The 22,952-nt window shown below is 46.6% G+C and overlaps 2 protein-coding genes across 2 annotated transcripts in view; both read right to left on the bottom strand.

Annotated features, from left to right (window-relative positions):
* flii (FLII actin remodeling protein) overlaps nt 1–22,789 on the bottom strand; it is a 108,688-nt gene extending 85,899 nt beyond the window's left edge. The window contains exons 1-7 of the mRNA XM_086000021.1: nt 22,682–22,789; nt 16,744–16,854; nt 15,401–15,472; nt 14,784–14,864; nt 13,493–13,578; nt 10,838–10,999; nt 9,152–9,255 (exon numbers count right to left, since the gene is read on the bottom strand). Of these exons, the coding sequence (XP_085856147.1) occupies nt 9,152–9,255; nt 10,838–10,999; nt 13,493–13,578; nt 14,784–14,864; nt 15,401–15,472; nt 16,744–16,854; nt 22,682–22,786 (721 nt within the window). The 5' untranslated portion in view covers nt 22,787–22,789. The remainder of the gene's footprint in view (nt 1–9,151; nt 9,256–10,837; nt 11,000–13,492; nt 13,579–14,783; nt 14,865–15,400; nt 15,473–16,743; nt 16,855–22,681) is intronic.
* On the bottom strand, nt 1,609–9,145 carry LOC147110250 (uncharacterized). Its single transcript, XM_086000025.1, has 2 exons — nt 4,607–9,145; nt 1,609–2,269 (listed from the first exon to the last, which is right to left on the bottom strand). The coding sequence occupies exons 1-2, from the start codon at nt 5,666–5,668 to the stop codon at nt 2,186–2,188; spliced, it is 1,146 nt and encodes a 381-aa protein (XP_085856151.1). The 5' UTR covers nt 5,669–9,145; the 3' UTR covers nt 1,609–2,185.
* Nucleotides 22,790–22,952: the final 163 nt, after the last annotated feature.

The following is a 22,952-nucleotide window of genomic DNA, read 5'->3' on the forward strand; positions in this document are numbered from 1 at the left end:
TCCTTCCTGCATCTAGTCTGTCCAGTCCTGCCAGGATTTTATAAGTTTCAATGAGATCCCCTCTCATTCTTCTAAACTCCAGCGAGTACAAGCCCAATCGACCCAATCTCTCCTCATACGTCATTCCTGCCATCCCAGGTATCAGCCTGGTGAATCTTCGCTGAACTCCTTCCATGGCAAGAATATCCTTCCTCAGATAAGGCGACCAAAATTACACACAATACTCAAGGTGCGGTCTCACCAAGGCCCTGTACAACTGCAGCAAGACATCCTTGTTCTTGTACTCAAACCCTGTCGCTACAAAGGCCAACATACCATTTGCCTTCTTAACCGCCTGCTGCACCTGCATGCTTACCTTCAGCGACTGGTGCACAAGGACACCCAGGTCTCGTTGCACTTCCCCTTCTTCCAATCTATTGCCATTCAGATAATAATCTGCCTTCCTGTTTTTGACACTAAAGTGGATAACCTCACATTTATCCACATTATACTGCTTCTGCTATGCTTCTGCCCAATCACCCAACCTGTCCAAATCATCCTGTAGTTTCTCGGCATCCTCCTCACAGCACACACATCCACCCAGCTTTGTGTCGTCTGCAAATTTGGAGATATTACATCTAGTTCCCTTGTCTAGATCATTAATATATATTGTGAATAGCTGGGGTCCAAGGACCGATCCCTGTGGTACCCCACTAGTCACTGCCTGCCACTCGGAAAAAGACCTGTTTATTCCAACTCTTTGCTTTCTGTCTGCCAACCAGTTCTCTATCCAAGTCAATACCTTGCCCCCAATACCATGTGCCTTAACTTTACACGCTAATCTCTTATGCGGGACCTTATCGAAAGCCTTCTGAAAGTCCAAATACACCACATCCACTGGTTCTCCTTTATCTATTTTACTAGTTACATCCTCAAAAAATTCCAGTAGATTAGTCAAGCACGATTTACCTTTTGTAAATCCATGTTGACTTTGTCCGATCCTGTCACTGTTTTCCAAAGATGTGCGGGTTAGGTTGATTGGCTATGATAAATTGACCCTTAGTGTTAGGGGGATTAAATGCGTGGGGTTACAGGGATAGGGTGGGATATGTGTTGGTGCAGGCTCGATGGGCCGAAATGGCCTCTATCTGCACTGTGGGGTTTCTGTGATTCTGTGAAGTGCTCTGCTATTACATCTTTTATAATGGACTCTTGCATTTTCCCCACTACCGATGTCAGGCTTGCCGGTCTGTAATTCCCCGTTTTCTCTCTAGCACCTTTTTTGAATAGTGGGGTAACATTAGCTACCCTCCAATCCATGGGTACTGTTCCAGATTCCATCGAATGTTGGAAGATGATCATCAATGCATCTACTATTTCTAGGGCCACTTCCTTAAGTACCCTAGGATGTAGATTATCAGGCCCTGGGGATTTATCGGCTTTCAATCCCATCAATTTCCCTAACACCATTTCCCTACAAATACTGATTTCTTTCAGTTCCTCCCTTTCATCAGGCCCTATGTTCCCCGACATTTCCAGGAGGTTATTTGTGTCCTCCTTTGTGAAGACAGAACCAAAATATGTATTTAATTGGTGATGCGCTATCAATTACTCATAAAAGACGGAGAGTTAGGAGAGTAACTAAAAGGCTTTTATTAACAAAGAACAGAGCATGCCTCTCGTGGTTGACTGGTTTCCAAGAAGGCAGGGGGCTGCAGAGCAGGCACCTTTATACCTGGGCATGTGGGTGGAGCCAGGGGCGGAGCCAGCTGAGGCATGCATAGATACAACAGTGTGCAACAACACGGTGAACAACAATAACAGTGGTTTACCACATTCACCCCTTGTTTAAAATTGAGTCCGGCGGGGTGAAGTGTACTAAAGGTTCGTGTAAGTAAGTCTATCAGGTGGCCTTGTATGCCGTCCTGATCGTCGTGGTGGCGGCGGTGATGGTGCAGCATCCAACGTTGAATCTGGCGTCTCATTGAGTGGTTGGGTGGTCAATGACGGGTCCTGGGGCTGCGGCATGCCGTCTACAGGGGTTGGGTTGTGGGTAGTGGTGGATGGCAATGGTAGTGTTTCAGGGGCACCCGAAGGTGCGAGGTCTCGTATGGAGACTGTGTCCTCCCGCCCGTCCGGGTACGCCACGTAAGCATACTGGGGGTTGGCGTGGAGGAGGCTCACCCTCTCGACCAGGGGGTCCGTTTTATGGGACCTCACGTGCTTCTGCAGTAGGACGGGTCCTGGAGACGTCAGCCATGTCGGTAGCGAGGTCCCCGATGTGGACATCCTGGGGAAAGTGAACATTTTTTCATGTGGGGTGGCATTGGTGGCCGTACAAAGCAGTGACCGAATGGAGTGGAGCGCCGCAGGGAGGACCTCCTGCCAGCGAGAGGTCGGAAGGCCCTTAGATTTTAAGTTTAAGAGGACGGCCTTCCAAACCGTCGCGTTCTCTCTTTCCACCTGGCCGTTCCCCCGGGGGTTGTAGCTGGTGGTTCTGCTTGTAGCAATACCTCTCGTGAGCAGGTACTGACGGAGTTCGTCGCTCATAAAGGATGAGCCCCGGTCGCTATGGATATAGCTAGGGAAGCCGAACAAGGCGAAAAGGTCATTCAGACATTTAATGACCGTGGTACTGGTCATGTCTGGGCACGGGATAGCAAACGGGAAACGGGAGTACTCATCAATTATGTTGAGGAAGTACACGTTGCGGTCAGAGGAGGGGAGGGGCCCTTTAAAATCGACGCTCAGGCGCTCGAAGGGGCGGGTGGCCTTGATCAGGCTTGCTCTGTCTGGCCTATAAAAATGCGGTTTGCACTCGGCACAGATTTGGCAGTTCCTGGTCATGGTCCTGACCTCCTCGATGGAGTAGGGCAGGTTACGGGATTTGATGAAATGGAAGAACCTGGTGACCCCCGGGTGGCAGAGGTCATTGTGGAGGGTCTGCAGTCTATCAACCTGCGCGTTGGCGCATGTACCACGTGATAGGGCATCTGGGGGCTCATTGAGTTTCCCGGGCCGGTACAAGATATCGTAATTGTAGGTGGAGAGTTCAATTCTCCACCTCAAGATCTTGTCGTTCTTGGTTTTGCCCCTCTGCTTATTGTTAAACATAAAAGCTACTGAACGCTGGTCAGTGAGCAGGGTAAATCGTTTTCCGGCCAGGTAATGCCTCCAATGTCGCACCGCTTCCACAATGGCCTGGGCCTCCTTTTCGACAGAAGTGTCGAATCTCGGGGCCCTGGAGGGTCCTTGAGAAAAAGGCCACGGGTCTCCCCGCCTGGTTAAGGGTTGCAGCTAGGGCGAAGTCGGATGCGTCGCTCTCCACTTGGAAAGGGATGGACTCATCCACTGCGTGCATTGTGGCCTTCGCGATATCTCTTTTTATGAGAGTGAAGGCTGCACATGCCTCTGCTGTCAGGTGGAAGGAGGTGGACTTGATGAGGGGCCTGGCTTTGTCCGCATAGTTGGGCACCCACTGAGCATAGTAAGAGAAAAACCCTAGGCATCTCTTCAGTGCTTTTTGGCAGTGGGGGAGGGGGGAGCTCCATAAGGGGGCGCATTCTGTCGGGGTCGGGGCCAATGACTCCGTTCTCCACTACGCAGCCAAGAATGGCGAGGCGCGTGGTGCGAAACATACATTTGTCCTTGTTGTATGTTAGATTCAGCCGCTGGGCCGTACGGAGGAATTTCTCTTAGGTTAACGTCATGGTCCTGCTGGTCGTGGCCGCAGATGGTGACGTTGTCTAGATAGGGGAAGGTGGCCTGCAGCGCGTTCTGGTCAACCATTCGGTCCATCTCCCTTTGGAAGACCGAAACCCCGTTGGTGACGCCGAAGGGGACTCGGAGGAAGTGGTAGAGACAACCGTCAGCTTCAAAAGCTGTGTACTGGCGGTCCTCAGCCCTGATGGGGAGCTGGTGGCATGCCGACTTCAGATCAATCGTCGAGAACACCCGGTATTGTGCTATCTGATTGGCCATGTCAGATATGCGGGGGAGTGGGTATGCATCTAACTGGGTGTAGCGATTGATCGTCTGGCTGTAGTCAATAACTAGGCGCTGTTTTTCGCCAGTCTTCACTACCACCACTTGTGCTCGCCATGGGCTAGTGCTACCCTCAATAATCCCTTCCTTCAGGAGTCTTGCTACTTCGGATTTAATTAAGCTCCTATCCCCGGCACTGTACCGCCTGCTTTTGGTAGCGATGGGCTTACAGTCGCGGGTGAGGTTAACGAACAAGGGGGGGGGAGACTTTAAGCGTGGAGAGGCTGCAAATGGTGCGCGGCGGGCGATTTAAAAGCTGCTGGCTGCGGACTGTGAGTGGGGGGAGGGGTCCGCCGTACGCTAATGTGACACTTTTAAGGTGGCACTGAAAATCCAACCCCAGTAGAACGGCAGCGCAGAGATGGGGCAGGACAAGAAGTTTAAATTTTTTGTATTCTGTGCCCCTGACTGAAAGGGTCACTACACAGTAGCCACCGACGTCTGCTGAATGGGATTTGGAAGCCATAGAGATCCGATGGCGCGTTGGCAGGACCGGGAGAGAGTAACTGCGCACCGTGTCGGGGTGGATAAAGCTCTCCGTGCTCCCGCTGTCGAAAAGGCAGGTAGTGGCGCGGCCGTTTACCGTAATGTCCATCATGGACCTGGACAGTTGGTGAGGGAGAGATTGGTCCAGCGTCACGGAGGCCAGCGTATGGTCGAGCGAGTCGCTGTGGTCGTCAGACGAGGCGGTGGTTGAGTCCGGGTCACCCGCGATTGGAGTTGGAGGCGTCCAAGATGGCGGACAAAATGGCTGCCCCCATGATCCCGATCCCCACGCGGCTGGAGGTGTCCAAGATGGCTGCCCCCACGGTTCACACGCGGCGCTGCTGGCGTTAGCGCTTTTACCTTTGCAGGCGCTGACGTAGTGTCCTTTCTTCCCGCAGCCAGAGCAGGTAGCGTTTTTTGCCGGGCAGCGTGCTCTGGGGTGTTTTGCCTGGCCACAAAAGTAACATTTCGAGCCCTTGGACATCGCTGCAGCAGTTGGTGCCGGGGGTGGCGGTCCCATGACCCAAGGTTGCGGCGTCCACGGTGCGGAACGGTTAGGGGAGAATGCGTCCATATTCCGGTGGGCCGCGTCTAGCGAGAGCGCGAGGGACACTGCCTTCTTCAGGTCGATTTCGCCCTTCTCCAGCAGTCTCTGCTGGGAGTAGTCGGACTTGAGGCCCGCAACGAAAGCATCTCGGATAAGTCCCTCCGTGTGTGTCGCGGCCGATACCTCTTTACAATCGCAGGCTCGGCCGAGTATCTGTAGTGCCCGTAGGAATGCCTCCACCGATTCCCCGGACTGCTGTTTGCGGGATCTCAGGAGGTGTCTGGCATAAACCGTATTTACCGGGCGTGTGTATTGTCCTTTTAGCAGATCGATAGCCGCCGCGTAGGTAGTCGCGTCCTGGATGAGCGTGTAGACTTGGTGGCCCACCTTGGAGGCCAGGATTTTTAGTTTGTTTCCATCTAGTGTCACGGCTGAGGCTTCCAGGTAAGCTTCGAAGCAACGCAGCCATTGTGCGAACTTGGTAGACGAACCCGCCTCTTGAGGGTCTAGGTCCAGGCATGTTGGTCTGAGGGCATGCAGCAGCGCCTGCTGCTCAGCGTTTGGTGCCGTCCTTTGCTGCAGCGCCTGCTGCTCAGCGTTTGGTGCCGACATTTTGTTTTTGTTAATAAAATTGATGCGCTGTCAATTACTCATAAAAGACGGAGAGTTAGGAGAGTAACTAAAAGGCTTTTATTAACAAAGAACAGAGCATGCCTCTCGTGGTTGACTGGTTTCCAAGAAGGCAGGGGGCTGCAGAGCAGTCACCTTTATACCTGGGCATGTGGGTGGAGCCAGGAGCGGAGCCAGCTGAGGCATGCATAGATACAACAGTGTGCAACAACAACAACACGGGTGAACAACAATAACAGTGGTTTACCACAATTGGGCAGCCATTTCTTTGTTCCCCATTATAAATTCCCCTGATTCTGACTGAAGGGACTTACACTTGACTTCACCAATCTTTTTCTCTTCACACATCTATAAAAGCTTTTACAGTAATATAAACAAGGCACCAAGGCCCATCCTGGGATGACCTTTTGCATCCCGTCTCTGGGAGCAAAGTATCGCCAGCACCAAACACCGCTACCATCACCAGTGGCCCTGGCTGACATTATACTCTGGCCATGAGAACGTGGATATATCCAGCCCAAGACTAGTCGCTTCAATGTTGCTATTGGTGCCCTGTAATGTAAGCAGGGCGAGTTCAAAACACCAGTCATTCGCCACAGTGGGATTTCAGGAAACAGTTTATTAGCTAGTCTTTTATTGCTGGGGTGGGGGTGGGCCAGAGAGGGAGATGGGTAAACTCGGGTTCATTCATCAGCAAAGGCAGAGTGGTTTTAATGGGGGATTTTTAACTTTCATATAGATTGGGGTAAGCAGACTAGCACCAGTCAGGAAGGTAGTGAATTTCTTGAGTGTGTCCAGGATAGTTTTCTACAACATGTCCTAGAGACAACAATGGGGCATGCCATATTAGATTTAGTAATGAATAATGAGCCAGATTTAGTTAACAGCCTCACTGTGCGTGACCATTTATCCAATAGCGATCATAACATGATCGAGTTCAATGTAGTGTTTGAAAACCTGAAATGGGAAACATCTAAGATTCTAGATTTGGGTGAGGCTGACTTCCAACGGGATGAGGCAGAGACTGTCCACAATAAACTGGGCAAATCTGTTCATGGGTAAAACAACAGATGATCAGTGGGAGGTGTTCAAAAAATAATTGAATGTGATACAGAACCAGTTTATACCCGAGGGGCACGAGCTCTACTTGTCAAAAAACCAGCCATGGACAACTAAAGAGGTAAGGGACAGCATAAAACTAAAAGAAACAGCATACCAAAATAAGCAAAGGATCCTGGTGAACGGGAAAGATACGAAGAACAGCAAAGGGTCACAAAACAGATAGCAAGAGCTGCAAAAAGGGAGTATGAAAAGACATTCCCATGGGATATCAAAATCAACACAGAATTTTTACAATTATATTAGGAAAAAGAGTAGTCAGGAGCAATATTGGCCCCTTAAAAACTGAAAGCGGTGATATTGTCAATGATAATGAGGAAATGGCGGACATGTTGAACACTTTGCGTCAGTATTTTCAGTAGAGGTAGAGGATAGCATGCCAGAAATCCCAAGGAACCTAATATTGAATCAGGGACAGGGACTCAATAAAATTAATGCAAGTAAAATAACAGTAATGAAGAAAATAATGGCACTAAAGAGTGACAAATCCCCAGGACCAGATGGTTTCCATCCCAGGGTTTTAAAGGAAGTCGGTGAGCACATTGCAGATGCCCGAACTATAATCTTCCAAAGTTCTCTCGATTCAGGAACCGTTCCTTTAGATTGGAAAATTGCGCATGTCACTCCGCTATTTAAGAATGGCCAGCGAGGGAAACCAGGGAATTATAGACCAGTTAACCGAACATCTGTTGTCGGGAAATTGCTAGAGTCTATAATTAAGGATAGGGTGACTGAACACCTCACAAATTTTCAGTTAATCAGAGAGAGCCAGCATGGATTTGTGAAAGGTAGATCATGCCTGACAAACCGGATTGAATTTTTTGAGGAGGTGACTAAAGTACAGGGGAATATCTATGGATGTTATTTATATGGACTTCCAGAAGGCATTTGATAAAGTCCCACATAAGAGACTGTTAACTAAGGTAGAAGCCCACAGAATTGAGAGCAAATTATTGACCTGGTTAGGAAACTGGCTGAGCGGCAGGAGACAGGTAGTAGGGATAATGGGCAGGTACTCAAATTGGCAGGATGTGACTAGTGGAGTCCCGCAGGGATCTATGTTGGGGCCTCAACTATTGACAGTATTTATTAATGACTTAGATGATGGTATAGAAAGTCATATATCTAAATTTGCCGATGACACAATGATAGGTGGCATGGTAGGCAGTGTAGATTAAAGCATAAAATTACAGATTAAGTGAATGGGCAAATGGATTTCAATGTAGGCAAATGTGAGGCCGTCCACTGTGGACCTAAAGAGGATAGAACAGGGTACTTTCTAAATGGTGAAAAGCTAGAAACAGTGGATGTGCAAAGAGACTTAGGGGTCCAGGTACATCGATCATTAAAATGTCATGAACAGGTACAGAAAATAAATCAAAAAGGCTAACGGAATACCGGCCTTTATATCTGGAGGACTAGAATACAAGGGGGTAGAAGTTATGCTGCAGCTGTACAAAACCCTGGTTAGACCACACCTGGAGCACTGGGAGCAGTTCTGGGCACCACACCTTAGGAAGGATATATTGGCCTTGGAGGGAGAGCAGCGTAGGTTTACCAGAATGATACCTGGACTCCAAGGGTTAAGTTACGAGGAGAGATTACACAAACTAGGGCTGTATTCCCCAGAATTTAGAAGGTTAAGGGGTGATCTGATCGAGGTTTTCAGGATATTAAGGGGAACTATTTCCAGTGGTTGGGGATTCTAGGACTCATCTAAAAATTAGAGCCAGACCTTTCAAGAGTGAAATTAGGAAACACTTCTACACACACAAAGAGTGGTAGAAGTTTGGAAAACTCATCCGCAAACAGCAATTGATGCTAGATCAACTGTTAATTTTAAATCGGAGATCGATAGCTTTTTGTTAACGAAAGGTATTAAAGGATGTGGGCCAAAGGCGGGTGTATGTAGGTCAGGTCGCAGATCAGCCATGATCTCACTGAATGGCGGAACAGGCTCGAGGGGCTCAATGGCCTCCTCCTGTTCCTAGGACTGCAACCAGACAACTGTGCAAGACACTGTCACAGATTCACCCAGGAAGTGGTACCACGTTAATCTTGGTTTACCATAACTGAATAGAATACATTATAAATACACTGGACAGTCTCAACTGGATGAAGAAAAAGCCCAGCACTTTCCCATCTGGGTTGGGGTGGGTGGGAGGATGATAAGACGGAGGCTGAAACATAGGGCTATAGAAAATTGCAGCGGTGTGGAGGAAGGGGTCAATACTATGGAAGGTTTTGGGAACAAGGACATGAATTTATGCAAAGAGACAATTTATTTCTAAACGGGTTTACTGAAACTTGTAGAAACAGCAGTTTAACAGAAAGGACTCAGCTTACCGACCAAACTGGACAGTCCCTCCAAGCTGGTCGGCAGGTTGCTCTGTGTGCGCTGTGTATTCCGGAGATGCAACGTCTGCAGAGCAGTCATTGCAGGAAGCTGCCTGTAACAGATTAGTACAGTGAATTAGACAGAATTCAAGCAAGGCCTCCTAGCTCCAGAGGTTACTACACAAAATCAAAGTGAACCATACCCAACTCTTCAAAACTAGATTGCAGTACACCAAGTGGTCACAGTTTTAAACTACAGTCACTATTCCATCATGGCGCCTCAGGGGAAAATCGAACCAGGGATCTTGCTGGTCCAAGTCAGTACCACACTGTTCAGTGCATTCTGTGATCGCCATTCATTAACAGGATACAAATGAGAAAGGCCATTCAGCCAATTTTAGCTCACTATCCAGAAACACCCCAACCATCACCAAAGCCCCTAACGCTTTCCGAAATGATTCCAGGGTTTTCACCTCTGCTAACGTACCCATTGGATCGAGAACTGGTTGGCAGACAGGAAGCAAAGAGTTGGAATAAACGGCTCTTTTTCCGAGTGGCAGGCAGTGACTAGTGGGGTACCGCAGGGATCTGTGCTAGGACCCCAGCTATTCACAATATATATATATATATAAATGATCTAGACGAAGGAACTACATGTAATATCGCCAAGTTTGCAGATGACACAAAGCTGGGTGGGCGTGTGTGCTGTGAGGAGGATGCCGAGAAACTCCAGTATGATTTGGACAGGTTGGGTGATTGGGCAGATGTATGGCAGATGCGATATAACGTGGATAAATGAGAGGTTATCCACTTTGGTGGCAAAAACAGGAAGACAGATTATTATCTGAATGGCAATAGATTGGGAGAAGGGGAAGTGCGACGAGACCTGGGTGTCCTTGTGCACCAGTCGCTGAAGGTAAGCATACAGGTGCAGCAGGCAGTTAAGGCGGCAAATGGTATGTTGGCCTTCATAGCGAGAGGGTTCGAGTACAGGACCAAGGATGTCTTGCTGCAGTTGTACAGGGACTTGGTGGGATCACACCTTGAGTATTGTGTGCAGTTTTGGTCGCCTATCTGAGGAAGGATGTTCTTGCCATGGAGGGAGTGCAGCGAAGATTCACCAGGCTGATACCTGGGATGGCAGGAATGACATACGAGGAGAGATTGGGTCGATTGGGCTTATACTCGCTGGAGTTCAGAAGAATGAGAGGGGATCTCATTGAAACTTATAAAATTCTAACAGGACTAGACAGACTAGATGCAGGAAGGATGTTCCCGATGGCCGGGGAGTCCAGAACCAGGGGTCACAGTCTAAAGATAAGGGGTAAGCTATTTAGGAGTGAGATGAGGAGGAATTTCTTCACCCAGAGAGTGGTGAACCTGTGGAATTCTCTACCACACAAGGCAGTTGAGGCCAATTCATTAAATATATTAAAGAAGGAGTTAGATATATTTCTTACGGCTAAAGGGATCAAGGGATATGGGGAGGAAGCAGGGACAGGGTACTGAATTTGGATGATCAGCCATGATCTCATTAAATGGCGGAACAGGCTCGAGGGGTCGAATGGCCTACTCCTGCTCCTATCTCCTATGTTTCTATGTCCATCTGACTCATTCGTCATACTTTGTTACTCTTGATTATTTGACGCTGTGCAATTAAGCAGCGAGAGAGCTTTCCTGCTGGTTGCCCCTTACCGCAGTTGAGCATGCATGAGTGGGTTGTTATTCAGAATCAGTGTCTGGAGATGAACCAGGCGCCTCATCTGAGGAGGCAGACTCTCCAGTTTATTATCGCTCAGGTCCAAGTACAGCAGATCGGTCAGATTTATAAACAGTTGGTTTGGGATGTTGTCTATACTGCAAAGAAAAACAAGGCATTAGAAGTGGGAATAGCAGCATATATAATAACCAAGTACAGGGAAAGGAAGACAAGCATTGCAGTGATGTGCCATGTTCTGGCAGTGACATGTCATCAGGACACAGTGGGACATGGGTTCCAGCCCTTGTATCCCCACATGCTACAGTTACTGATCTATATTGTATCTGTGTAGGGCAGCCTCGATCGAGCAGGAGCTTGGAACTTTCCCCGCTGGATGTAAGGAAAGAATTGAAGGGAGAATCCTGAAACCTGTAACTGCAAGCAGCCAGCTTCAGAACATCACTAGCAAAATCCAGGGAGTAAGCGCCTCAGCTCCTGGAGATTGTGCGGGACAAGGAGAACAGGGAGAGAGAGAAAATAAGTGAGAGTCTTGTACAAACACACAAATAAAATCTAATGCTAGCCAGCTAACTATCTGTATGTTAAACTGATGATTAATTAGTATATTGACCCATTCTGTCCTACAAATCCATGATACAAGTTTGTTTCTTCAGTTCTCCATACAGTGAATTACAGCACGGAAGGCGGCCATTCGGCCCGTTGAGTCCATGCCGGCTCTCTGCAAGAGCTCTTCAGCTAGTCCCACTCCCCCACCCTTTCCCCATAGCCCTGCAAATTTTTTGCCTTCAGGTGCTTATCCAACTCCCTTTTGAAAACTGTGATCGAGTCTGTCTCGATCACCCAAACTTTGAGAAAAGAGCAGAAGGAGGAAGAGCAGAGGCAAAGGGAGAAAAGGAAAAAACACACCCACCCCCGTCCTGCTGACTGAAAGCAGAGCAGTAGCAGCCCGTGAGTCTCACTCACCCTCACCACCTCAGGGAATGGGGGAATACAGGGAAAACTATTGTTTGCTCCAACCTGTTATTTGTTAAAAGTTTTGCTGCAGCTCTGAAGACATCATAACCCCCGAGTACAACAGTCACAAGGCGAGCACACATTGCTGGATATGAAAAGGGCATTTCTTCAGCCTGACAGTTTCAGTTCTCTCACAAAACATTAATGACTTGGATGAAGGGATCGAGTGTAATGTAGCCAAGTTTGTGGAGGATACAAAGATGGGTGGGAAAGCAAGTTGTGCAGAGGACTCAAAGAAACTGCAAAGGGATATAGACTGGCTAAGTGAGTGGGCAAACATTTGGCAGATGGAGTAAAATGTGGGAAAGTGCGAGGTTATCCACTTTGGCAGGAAAAATAAAAAAGAATTATTATTTAAATGGAGATTACAAAATGCTACAGTTCAGAGGGACCTGGAGGTCCTTGTGCATGAAACACAAAAAGATAGCCTGCAGGTACAGCAAGTAATCAAAAAGGCAAATGGAATGTTGGCCTTTATTGCAAGGGGGTTGGAGTATAAAAGCAGGGAAGTCCGGCTACAACTGTACAGAGTATTGGTGAGATCACACCTTGAGTACGGCGTACAGTTTTGGTTTCCTTATCTAAGGAAGGATATACTTGCATTGGAGGCAGTTCAGACACAATTCACTAGGTTAATTCCAGAGATGAGGGGTTGACTTATGAAGAAAGGTTGAGCAGGCTGGGCCTATACTCATTGGAATTTAGAAGAATGAGAGATGATCTTATTGAAACATATAAGATACTGAGGAGGCTTGACAAGGTAGATGTAGAGAGGATGTTTCCCCTCGTGGGGGAATCTAGAACTCGGGGGCACAGTTTCAGAATAAAGGGTCACCCTTTTAGAACTGAGATGAGGAGGAATTTATTCTCTGAGGGTCGTAAATCTGTGGAATTCTCTGCCCTAGAGAGCTGTGGAGGCTGGGTCATTAAATACATTTCAGGCGGAGATAGACAGATTTTTGCAAGATAAGGGAGTGAAGGGTTATGGGGAGCGGGCAGGGAAGTGGCTTTGAGCCTAAGATCAGCCATGATCTTATTCCTGTTATGCCCTGTTCCTGGGACTAGGGACAGGGTCACTGGCAAGGCTTGGAAGCTAAGCAGAGCCAGGCCTGGTTAGAACCTGGAGGGGTGACCATCAGGGAAGACCAGGTGCAGAAGGTCACGGAAGGAGCCACGGGAGGAGCGGCTGATGAGCAGGCCCGGGCGGTGGGCTGAAGATTGTCGGACAGGAGGAATGGTGGAAATGGAATGGCGGCGCGCACCGACGCAGCGGCTTTGCTTCTCCCAGTCATGGGAGCTTGCAAGATCACATTTCGTTGTTCATGTACTTGTGCAATGACAATAAAGTTGAATTGAATTGAATTATTGAATGGCGGAGCAGGCTCGAGGGGCCGTGTGGCCTATTCCTGCTCCTATTTCTTACGTTCTTAAAATACTGACTTAGATTTAATTTACTTTTTCCGTCGCTCCTGCTGCACGTCTTCAGTGTTCTCTGCTTTTATAACTACAGGTTATGAATGGTTCCACAAAAGACAGGAAACCCCCAGTAAAAATGCAACAGTTTAAAAAAAAAAGGTTCCCACCACAAATGTGTTTATCATGACACCTCTGCCTACCTGTTATGGCTCAAATTAAGCACCAGCATGTTTTTAGCATTCTCCAGCTCCCGCGGAATTTCAGTCAGCTGATTATAGCTGAGGTCCTGAAACACAAATTGTGCATCAACCTAACTAAACAAAGTAACAAATATATTCTTAAAACAGCAGTTAGATTTTGTTTGAAAAAAATCCTCTCAAAAACTGATGTCTTTACTGCGATTGTCGTGTTTTTGCACTGAACATATCTTTTTTCAGTGTTTATATACACAGGGCAGCACGGTGGCATAGTGGTTAGCACTGTTGCCTCACAGCGCCAGGGACCCGGGTTCGAATCCGGCCTCGGGCGACTGTCTGTGTGGAGTTTGCACATTCTCCCCGTGTTTGCGTGGGTTTTCTCCGGGTGCTCCGGTTTCCTCCCACAGTCCAAAGATGTGCGGGTTAGGTTGATTGGCTATGATAAATTGACCCTTAGTGTTAGGGGGATTAAATACGTGGGGTTACAGGGATAGGGTGGGATATGTGTTGGTGTAGGGGTTACGGGGATCGGCTGGGATATGTGTCGGTGCAGGCTTGATGGGCCGAAATGGCCTCTATCTGCACTGTGGGGTTTCTGTGATTCTGTGATCATACATCCCAAACAAATAAAGCAAGGTAAAAAGAGAATGGGGGGGGTAATGAGAACACTGTGCTGTCACTACATTTCACTAACATGTTCCTATTTAACAAATACTGCATCAGATATTTAAGTTTGCTGTAGGTCATAGCGTCAACTGTTTCTCCAGCTTCATGCCTTGGATCCAATATGAAGTGTCGTGGAAGTGGCACAGTAAGTTTGAAGCCTACCAACAGCAGAGTTTCCAATCTCTCGCCTCCCACCCTGGGTACATGCTGAGCAGAGGCCAAGTGCCCAGAGAGAAAGGAACAAAAATGAAGTAACTAAAGTTAACACTGACCTGGAAAAGCCTGCCAATGCTCAGCGTCTGGGCTCACACACAAGGAAGGCCACGGGTTAAATATTGGAGGACTTCACCTCCCACAGAATCAGGCCCACCATCAGGCTGACAGGTGGGACTAGATGTTTCTGGCACATTTATTAATAATACTCAATCACATTTGCAAAGCACGCTAAAGACATCCAGAAAGAGTTGGAGCACCAACAATGTACTAATGTTTTCTCTATGTTGGTTATGTATCAAATATTGTTAAATTAACCTGACTGCACAAGCCAGATGGTTCTTTTATCCACAACAGGTTCCCCCCACAGTGCATACAATGACTGGCCTGTAACAAACCCTGGCGGTCAACATACCAGCACAGAGAGATCATCCAGCTGGAAAATGTCATCAGGAACACCAGAATTCTTCAGGTTATTAGCTCGAGCAACAATGGCCTGTAGAGAGTACAGAGTACATTACACAATTCCTATTCCCAGATAATGTGGGAAAAATATTTTAAATTGGACAAGAAAAACAGTACAACAAACACGGCAACATGCTGTAGGCCCGGTGTCTCGAATATTTCACAGAATTAAGAGTCTACTTTGAAAGCCATTTGAATTTCACATCAGTTTCTTTCATGAACTGTATGACATGCATGCCTTCTAAATAAAACCAATCATATATTTATAGCCATGAAACCTTCATTATATAAGGTTCAGAAGATGAAGCATGGCAATCTGGTGATCCTCAGGGTCAGATACAAAGTAAAATTGTGATATTGAGCCCACTGAACAATAGGCATCAGAGGGATTTGGAAATTAGGTCAGAGGCAGGAAATGTGAAGGAGACACCCACCATTAAGGCACGATCCCCTCAAAAAGTTTGCTTTTAATTTTTTTAATGATTTTACAGCTCATTAGCAGTAGAACGGTTGCAATTACAGTTCCCACGGTCCTTTCTGGAATTCTTTGCTTTATTAATTACTCACCCGCAGGCACGGCAGGCTAGAGAGCTCCCCATGAAGTGTCGTCAGGCTGTTGTGACTTACTGACAAGTGCTCCTACAACAAAACCAAAAGGATTAGAGTTAGAGCAGAGTAAATCATTTTTCTATAATGAATTTTTTTATGTACACTTTATAAATTGTGACACAGATAAGGGAACAGTTTTGCAAACAGAACCTGTTCCTCATAAGTGCCTATCTCCCACTTTATAATTTACCTTAAACAGGATCTCAAACTCTGAGCTCAAGTATTGAACAATGATTTTCTACCACAATGACTAATGAGAGCTAACTTGCTATACAGGTCAAGGATCTAACGAAAGGAACAATTTCCTCCTAAGACGCCTGCAGCTCCTGATGGAGGTAACTCTGGCTCGAGTGGAGTTCCATGGGTGTTCACAGCTTCCTTTACCCCACTCAAGAGGCCATCCTTCACGTATAAACCTAGACAGACTCAGAAGGCTGCTAGACCATGAAAAGCACCACACTGAGCTTGATCCTGCCCCCAGACAAACAGTTTCTAGCAGAGTGGTCACTGGATAGCGATCAGGAGCAAAAACCCTGGCTGATTTCCTCCCTAGTTCACTGATGCCAATTGCAGTATGGCAAAGTCTTTCCCACTCCGCTGCCCAGTTTAACATGGAGTGCTATTCGCTGCATTACACAGATTGGTACTCAGTTACAACCACCTCCCTTGCACCTGAAATCCCAAGCAGATATACAGCTCCATGTGCCTCTGAAAAAAAGCCTAACATTTACATAGCGCCTTTCACTACCTCAGGACGTCTCAAAGCACTTTACAGCCAATGAAGTACTTTTTGAAGTGTAGTCCCTGTTGTAATGTAGGAAACGCGGCAGCCAATTTGCACACAGACAGCGGTGTGATAATGACCAGGTAATGTTTTTAATTATGTTGATTGAGGGATAATATTGGCCAGGACACCAGGGAGAACCCCCCTGCTCTTCTATGAAATAGTGCCATGGGATCTTTTACGTCCAACTGAGAAAGCAGACGGGGCCTCGGTTTAACATCTCATCTGATAAACGGCACCTCCGACAATGCAGCACTCCCTCAGCGTTGTACTCGAGTGTTGGCCGAGATTTTGAGCTCAAGTTTCTGGAGTGGGGCTTGTACCCACAACCTTCTGACTCAGAGGCGAGGGTGCTGCCCACATTGCACCTATCCATGGAAAAGCAATATTGACAGTAGCCCTCAAAGGAGACATTGCTTGGGACTGCGACTGAGGGGAAAAAAACATGAATGAAGAACGCTGGTACACACGATATTCAAATTACAACTCAAATAGAAAATCCAACTTGATGTTTTACCAGTTTCTGCAGAGAAGCTAGTTCCTCCGGTAAGTAGCAGAGTCCTGTCCGGTTCAGCTTGAGCCATCTCAGACTGGTCATGCATTTAACATGCTCAGGGAAATAGCCACCCTTTGAAAAGAAAGGAAGAAAGATGGTGTAAATTAGCACAAGTAAAAAAGACAGCCCTGTAACAGCTGTGTCAGGCAGCAACAGAATTCAGGCAGGCTTCACTGTCACTTTAATCAACAGCTTCAACGGCATGTTACACAATTAAACTACATGACAAGACTGCATTTGGTTCATTATTTCTGTCAAAAATCTCAAAGACAATGTCCAAAAGAACTATGCTATGTGTTTTTAAATGAACTATTTAAAAAATAATGACCAAAGGAGGAGTTAGATCAAAGAAAGCAATGATTAAATATTGGATCATTGAAAATATTGTTTTACTATCCTAGTTCTTAAAATTAACGTAGATCAGCCCCTGGCAGGTAAATGCTGCACCAATACATTTGCACGTTGATGATACACATATGCACAGATCATAGTCCCAAACAATTACAGCAAGTTAAAGGGAAGAGAATGGGGGGGGGGGGGGGGGGTGGGGAGAGGAACGAGAACAACACAATGTCCTGTCACTACATCTCACTGGGCAACAATAACACACTAGATTACTGAAAATATTTCATCTGCTGCTCAGAAATGTGACGTTATCCACTTCGTAGGAAAAATAGAAAAGCAGAATATTTTTTAAATGGTGAGAGATTGGGAAATGTTGGTATTCAGAGGGACCTGGGTGTCCTTGTACACGAATCACAGAAAGTTAATGTGGAAAATGGAAGAAGTAGTGTCTAAGTAAAAAAAAAACTGAAATAAAATGAAGGAGTCACCATGTGTAAGAGATAGTGGGTAAATAATGCAGAGGTTCAGCATCAGCCGTGGAATGTTCTGAACAGAGGGCTCATAGGTAACCTCGTCAGACACAGTGAGGTCACTACAGACACCAGTTAACAAACAATGGGTCAATTGGAGAAAATGGATGAAGTAAGACGTAAACTAATCAAAGAGATGGGACAGATTCTAGAATAGTATAAACTAATCATCAGGGCACAGGAAAAAAGGAACAAATGTGTAACCAACGAGATGGGACAGATTCTCGAATAGTATAAACCAGGAGGGAAAACCCCAGATAGAGCGTGACAACCTGGGATCAACACTCGACAGCAGGGACCTGGGGACAGAAACCCTACCTAGAGATTTGGACAGAGACTGATCACCTCGGACCAAATCGGGTAACATGAATAGAAGTTGTGAGTCTTATATTTTGGAATTGTACTTTGTATAACGAACGGTGTTTGTTAAGCATTTATTAAAGATAAATCTTTGTATGCGAAATCTGTTGCCTGTGTGTTTGTTCAGACCAAACTTACATTTCAACCCTAAAAGGAAAAACTGCGAACCTATTTGTTCGATCTTTCGAACATCTAGCGAATTCAGCGCAACAATTAACATGCAGGTACAGGAAGCAGTTAGAAAAACAAATGATGTTGGCCTTTATTACAAGAGGATTTGAGTATAAGAGTAAAGAAATCTTACTACAATTATATAGGGCCCTGGTGAGACCACACCTGGAGTATTGTGGACAGTTTTGGTCTCCTTACCTAAGGAAGGATATACTTGCCTTAAGAGAGTGCAATGAAGGTTCACTAGATTGATTCCTGGGATGGGGGGATTGTCCTATGAGGGGAGATTGAGTAGACAAGGCCTATATTCCCTAGCGGTTAGAAGAATGAGATGTGATCTCATTGAAACATAAAATTTTTAATGAGCTTGACAGAGTAGATGCTGGGAAGCCGTTTCCCCCTGGCTGGAGAGTCTAGAACCAGGGGTCACAGTCTCAGGATAAGGGGTCAGCCATTTAGGACTGAGATGAGGAGGAATTTCTTCACTCAGAGGGTTGTGAATCTTTGGAATTCTCTACCCCAGAGGGTCATGGATAAGAACACAAGAACCAGGAGCAAGAGGAGGCCATACGGTCCCTCGAGCCTGCTCTGATCCCCATATCCCTCGATTCCCCACAAGTCCAACAATCTATCGCTCTCAGCCTTGAATATACTCAACGACTGAGCATTCACAGCCCTCTGGGGCAGAGAATTCCAAAGATACTCAGTTGTTGACTATAGTCAAGACAGATATACAGAATTTTGGACACTAGGGGGATCAAAAGATATGGGGATAGTGCGGGAAGGTGGAGTTGAGGTAGAAAAATCAGCCACAAACTTATTAAATGGCGGAGCAGGCTTGAGGGGACAAATGGCCGACTCCTGCTCCTATTTCTTATGCTCTTATGTAGAATTGGAGTTTCACTGTCAGCACTCGGTTTTGTTACGAAGTATTGGTGATTAATTTTGTACACTGACGTCTTTAGCCTGTCAAGTGACACAAGTGAGTTACCTGTCCAGCCACTGGTGGGCGCTGGGGTCCGCACCAAGTCAATTGTCAAAATCTGGGCCTTGATTGCTTAAAAATTGGCCTTTTCCCCCCCCCCCACAAAGGAAGTTGCTTCGACCTCCAGAACAGGGAGATCTGGAAAAGTGAAAGTTTTCTACACTCGGCTCCAGACCCCATTACAGCCGTGGTCCAAACATGGACAAAAGAGCTGAATTCCAGAGGTGAGGTGAGAGTGACTGCCCTCGACATCAAAGCAGCATTTAACCGAGTGTGGGATGAAGGAGCCCCAGTAAAACTGAAGTCAATGGGAATCAGGGGGAAAACTCTCTACTGGCTGGAGTCATACCTAGCACAAAAGAAGATGGTTGTGGTGGTTGAAGGTCAATCATCACAGCCCCATGACATCACTGCAGGAGTACCTCAGGCCAGTGTCCTAGGCCCAACCATCTTCAGCTGCTTCATTAATGGCCTTCCCTCCAACATAAGGTCAGAAATGGGAATGTTCGCTGATGACTGCAGAGTGTTCAGTGTCATTCACAGCTACTCAGATAATGAAGCAGTCCATGCAAGACCTGAACGACGTTCAGGTTTGGGCTGATAATTGGCAGGTAACATTCGCGCCACACAAGTGCCAGGCAATGACTATCTCCAACAAGAGAGCGTCTAACCACCGCCCTTTGACATTCAAAGGCATTACCATCACCGAATCCCCCACCATCAATATCCTAGAGGGGTCACCATTGACCAGAAACTTAACAGGACCAGCCACATCAATACTGTGGCAACAAGAGCAGATCAGAGGCTGGGTATTCTGCGGCGAGTGTCTCACTTCCTGACTCGCCAAAAACTGTCCACCATTGACAAGGCACAAGTAAGGAGTGTGATGGAATACTCTCCACTTGCCTGGATGAGTGCAGCTCCATCAACACTCAAGAGGCTCAACACCATCCAGGACAAAGGAGCCCAATTGGCACTCCATCCACCACCTTAAACATTCACTCCCTCCACCACCGGTGCACCGTGGCTGCAGTGTGGACCATCTACAAGATGCACTGCGGCAACTCGCCAAGGCTTCTTCAGCAGCACCTCCCAAACCCACGACCTCTAACACCAAGAAGGACAAGGGCAGCAGGCACATGGGAACACCACCACCTCTAAGTTCCCCTGCGAGTCACACACCATCCTGACTTGGAAGTATATCACCGTTCCTTCATCGTCGCTGGGTCAAAATCCTGGAACTCCCTCCCTAACAGCACTGTGGGAGCACCTTCACCACACGGACTGCAGCGGTTCAAGGCAGCGGCTCACCACCACCTTCTCAAGAGCAACTTGGGATGGGAGCCAGCAATGCCCACATCCCATGAACAAATAAAAAAAAAAGGAAAACGATTAGAAAGTATAGAGTAGAGCATTAGCCAGAGAGTGAGTAACATTATAGTTAAAAATAATGAAGATGGAACAGAATAGATTTGGGGTAAAGATGACAGACAAGTACTGGTGAGCTGTTCAGAATCATGTTTTGGCATTTAATTTGGATGTTTAAGGTTAACGTTACAATCTAAATAATTCTATTTCTGTAATACTAGTGTGAGCTTCCATGTCACAGAACATAAGCAGGAAACAAACAGAATTGGTCAATCTCAGACTTAGGGTAAAAACCTAACAATGTGATTGAAGTATCAGTACAGATTTAATCTTATAGCAATCACGTCATTGCACAAGTGTGCATGTTAACTAGTCTCTCTCACCCTCCAGAAACTCAGTGCTCCCACAAGCCAGCTCCCCGGTGAGCTCATAGCTACTCCCTCTCTGAACAAAAATATGACAAATCACTGTTCCAGTCACTGTTGTAATGGAGGAAACATGGCAGCCACTTTGCACACAGCAAGATCCCACAAACAGCAATGAGATAAATGACCAGATCATCGGTTTTAAAGTGATGTTGATTGAGGGATAAATACTGGAAAGAGCTCCTTCTTACAACATAAGAAATAGGAGCAGGAGTAGGCCAATCGGCCCCTCGAGCCTGCTCCGCTATTCAATAAGATCATGGCTGATCTGATTTTGGCCTCAACTCCACTTTCCCGCCTGCTCCCCATAACCCTTGACTCCCCTGTAGCTCAAATATCTGTCTATCTCCGCCTTGAATATACTCACTGACTCAGCCTCCACAGCTCTCTGGGGTAGAGAATTCCAAAGATTCACGACCCTCAGAGAAGAAATTCCTCCTCATCTCCGTCTTAAATGGGCGACCCCTTATCCTGAAACTATGCCCCCTAGTTCTAGATTCTCCCACGAGGGGAAACATCCTCTCAGCATCTACCCTGTCAATCCCCCCTCAGAATCTTATGCTTCAATAAGATCACCTCTCATTCTTCTAAACTCCAATGAGTATAGGCCCAACCTGCTTAACCTTTCCTCATAAGACAACCCCTTCATCCCAGGAATCAACCTCGTGAACCTTCTCTGAACTGCCTCCAATGCAAGTATATCCCTCCTTAAATAAGGAGACCAAAACTGTACGCAGTACTCCAGGTGTGGTCTCACCAACGCCCTGTACAGTTGTAGCAAGACTTCTCTACCTTTATACTCCATCCCCCTTACAATAAAGGCCAACATTTGCCTTCCTAATTACTTGCTGTACCTGCATGCTAACTTTTTGTGTTTCATGTCCGAGGACACCCAGATCCCTCTGTACCGCAGCATTCTGTAGTCTCTCTCCATTTAAATAATATTTTGCTTTTCTATTCTTCCAAACAAAGTGGATAACCTCACATTTTCCCACATTATACTCCATCTGCCAAATTTTTGCCCACTCACTTAACCTATCTAGATCCCTTTGCAGACTCTGTGTCCTCCTCACAATTTGCTTTCCCACCCATCTTTGTATCATCAGCAAATTTGGCTGCAGTACACTTGGTCCCTTCATCCAAGTCATTAATATAGATTGTAAATAGTTGAGGCCCCAGCACTGATCCCTGTGGCACCCCACAAGTTACAGATTGCCAATTTCTGACTGGAACTTCCTCCATTCAATACCATTCGGCCACAGGCAAATTCACCAACAGGTGTAAAAAAAATTAACAGCTGTCAAGAATTAAATTATGGCAAATAACTCAGAGGAAGTTTAAATTGTGAGCTTTTACTGTGATTGCAATCTTGATAATAAAATTGGAATTGATAATAAAAAGTTTAATAATCTTGAGAGGAAGAGGAATTAATAAAATATGAATATTATTAATTAAATCTGGAATAAATACCACAAATAACAAAATAAAACGAGACAGATCAGGTTTTTTTGCAGTTGCTGAACAAAAACACTGGGAATATATCGAAATGCTTCAGAAGATTGTAAATATTAAATTACAAACCCGGGCCTAGGTTGCCGGCCTCACTGACTAAGCTCACTAAACAGTAAACCCCCGAGATTTAACCCTTGTCCAGGCTAGGGTTCGTTTCCACTGCGATTATTCGCGTTCACACTGACGGGACGAGACGGACTTACTTTGAAATCATTGCCGCTCAGATCCACACCTCTGATGAAGGGCAAGACTCCGGTGGCGGCCATCTTGACGCTGACAGCTAGCCGCGCCCTTCCTCCGCTCCTCATTGGTGAAGACGAGTCAGCGAGGCGGGCACACTCGCTGATACTGCGGGTTCTGATTGGTCTAAATTGGTGTCAATCAAGGCGTTATTCACCGGTTCGGGAGCGACCTCGGCCTCCCGCCTCCGGATGTGAGGAGGTTGCCCCTCTCCCCAAATGATCGTCAGTTCCG

The sequence above is a fragment of the Somniosus microcephalus genome, chromosome 11 (genome assembly GCF_052327205.1).
Source record: "Somniosus microcephalus isolate GS21.2 chromosome 11, FLI_Smic_1.0, whole genome shotgun sequence".
Lineage (NCBI taxonomy): Eukaryota > Metazoa > Chordata > Chondrichthyes > Squaliformes > Somniosidae > Somniosus > Somniosus microcephalus.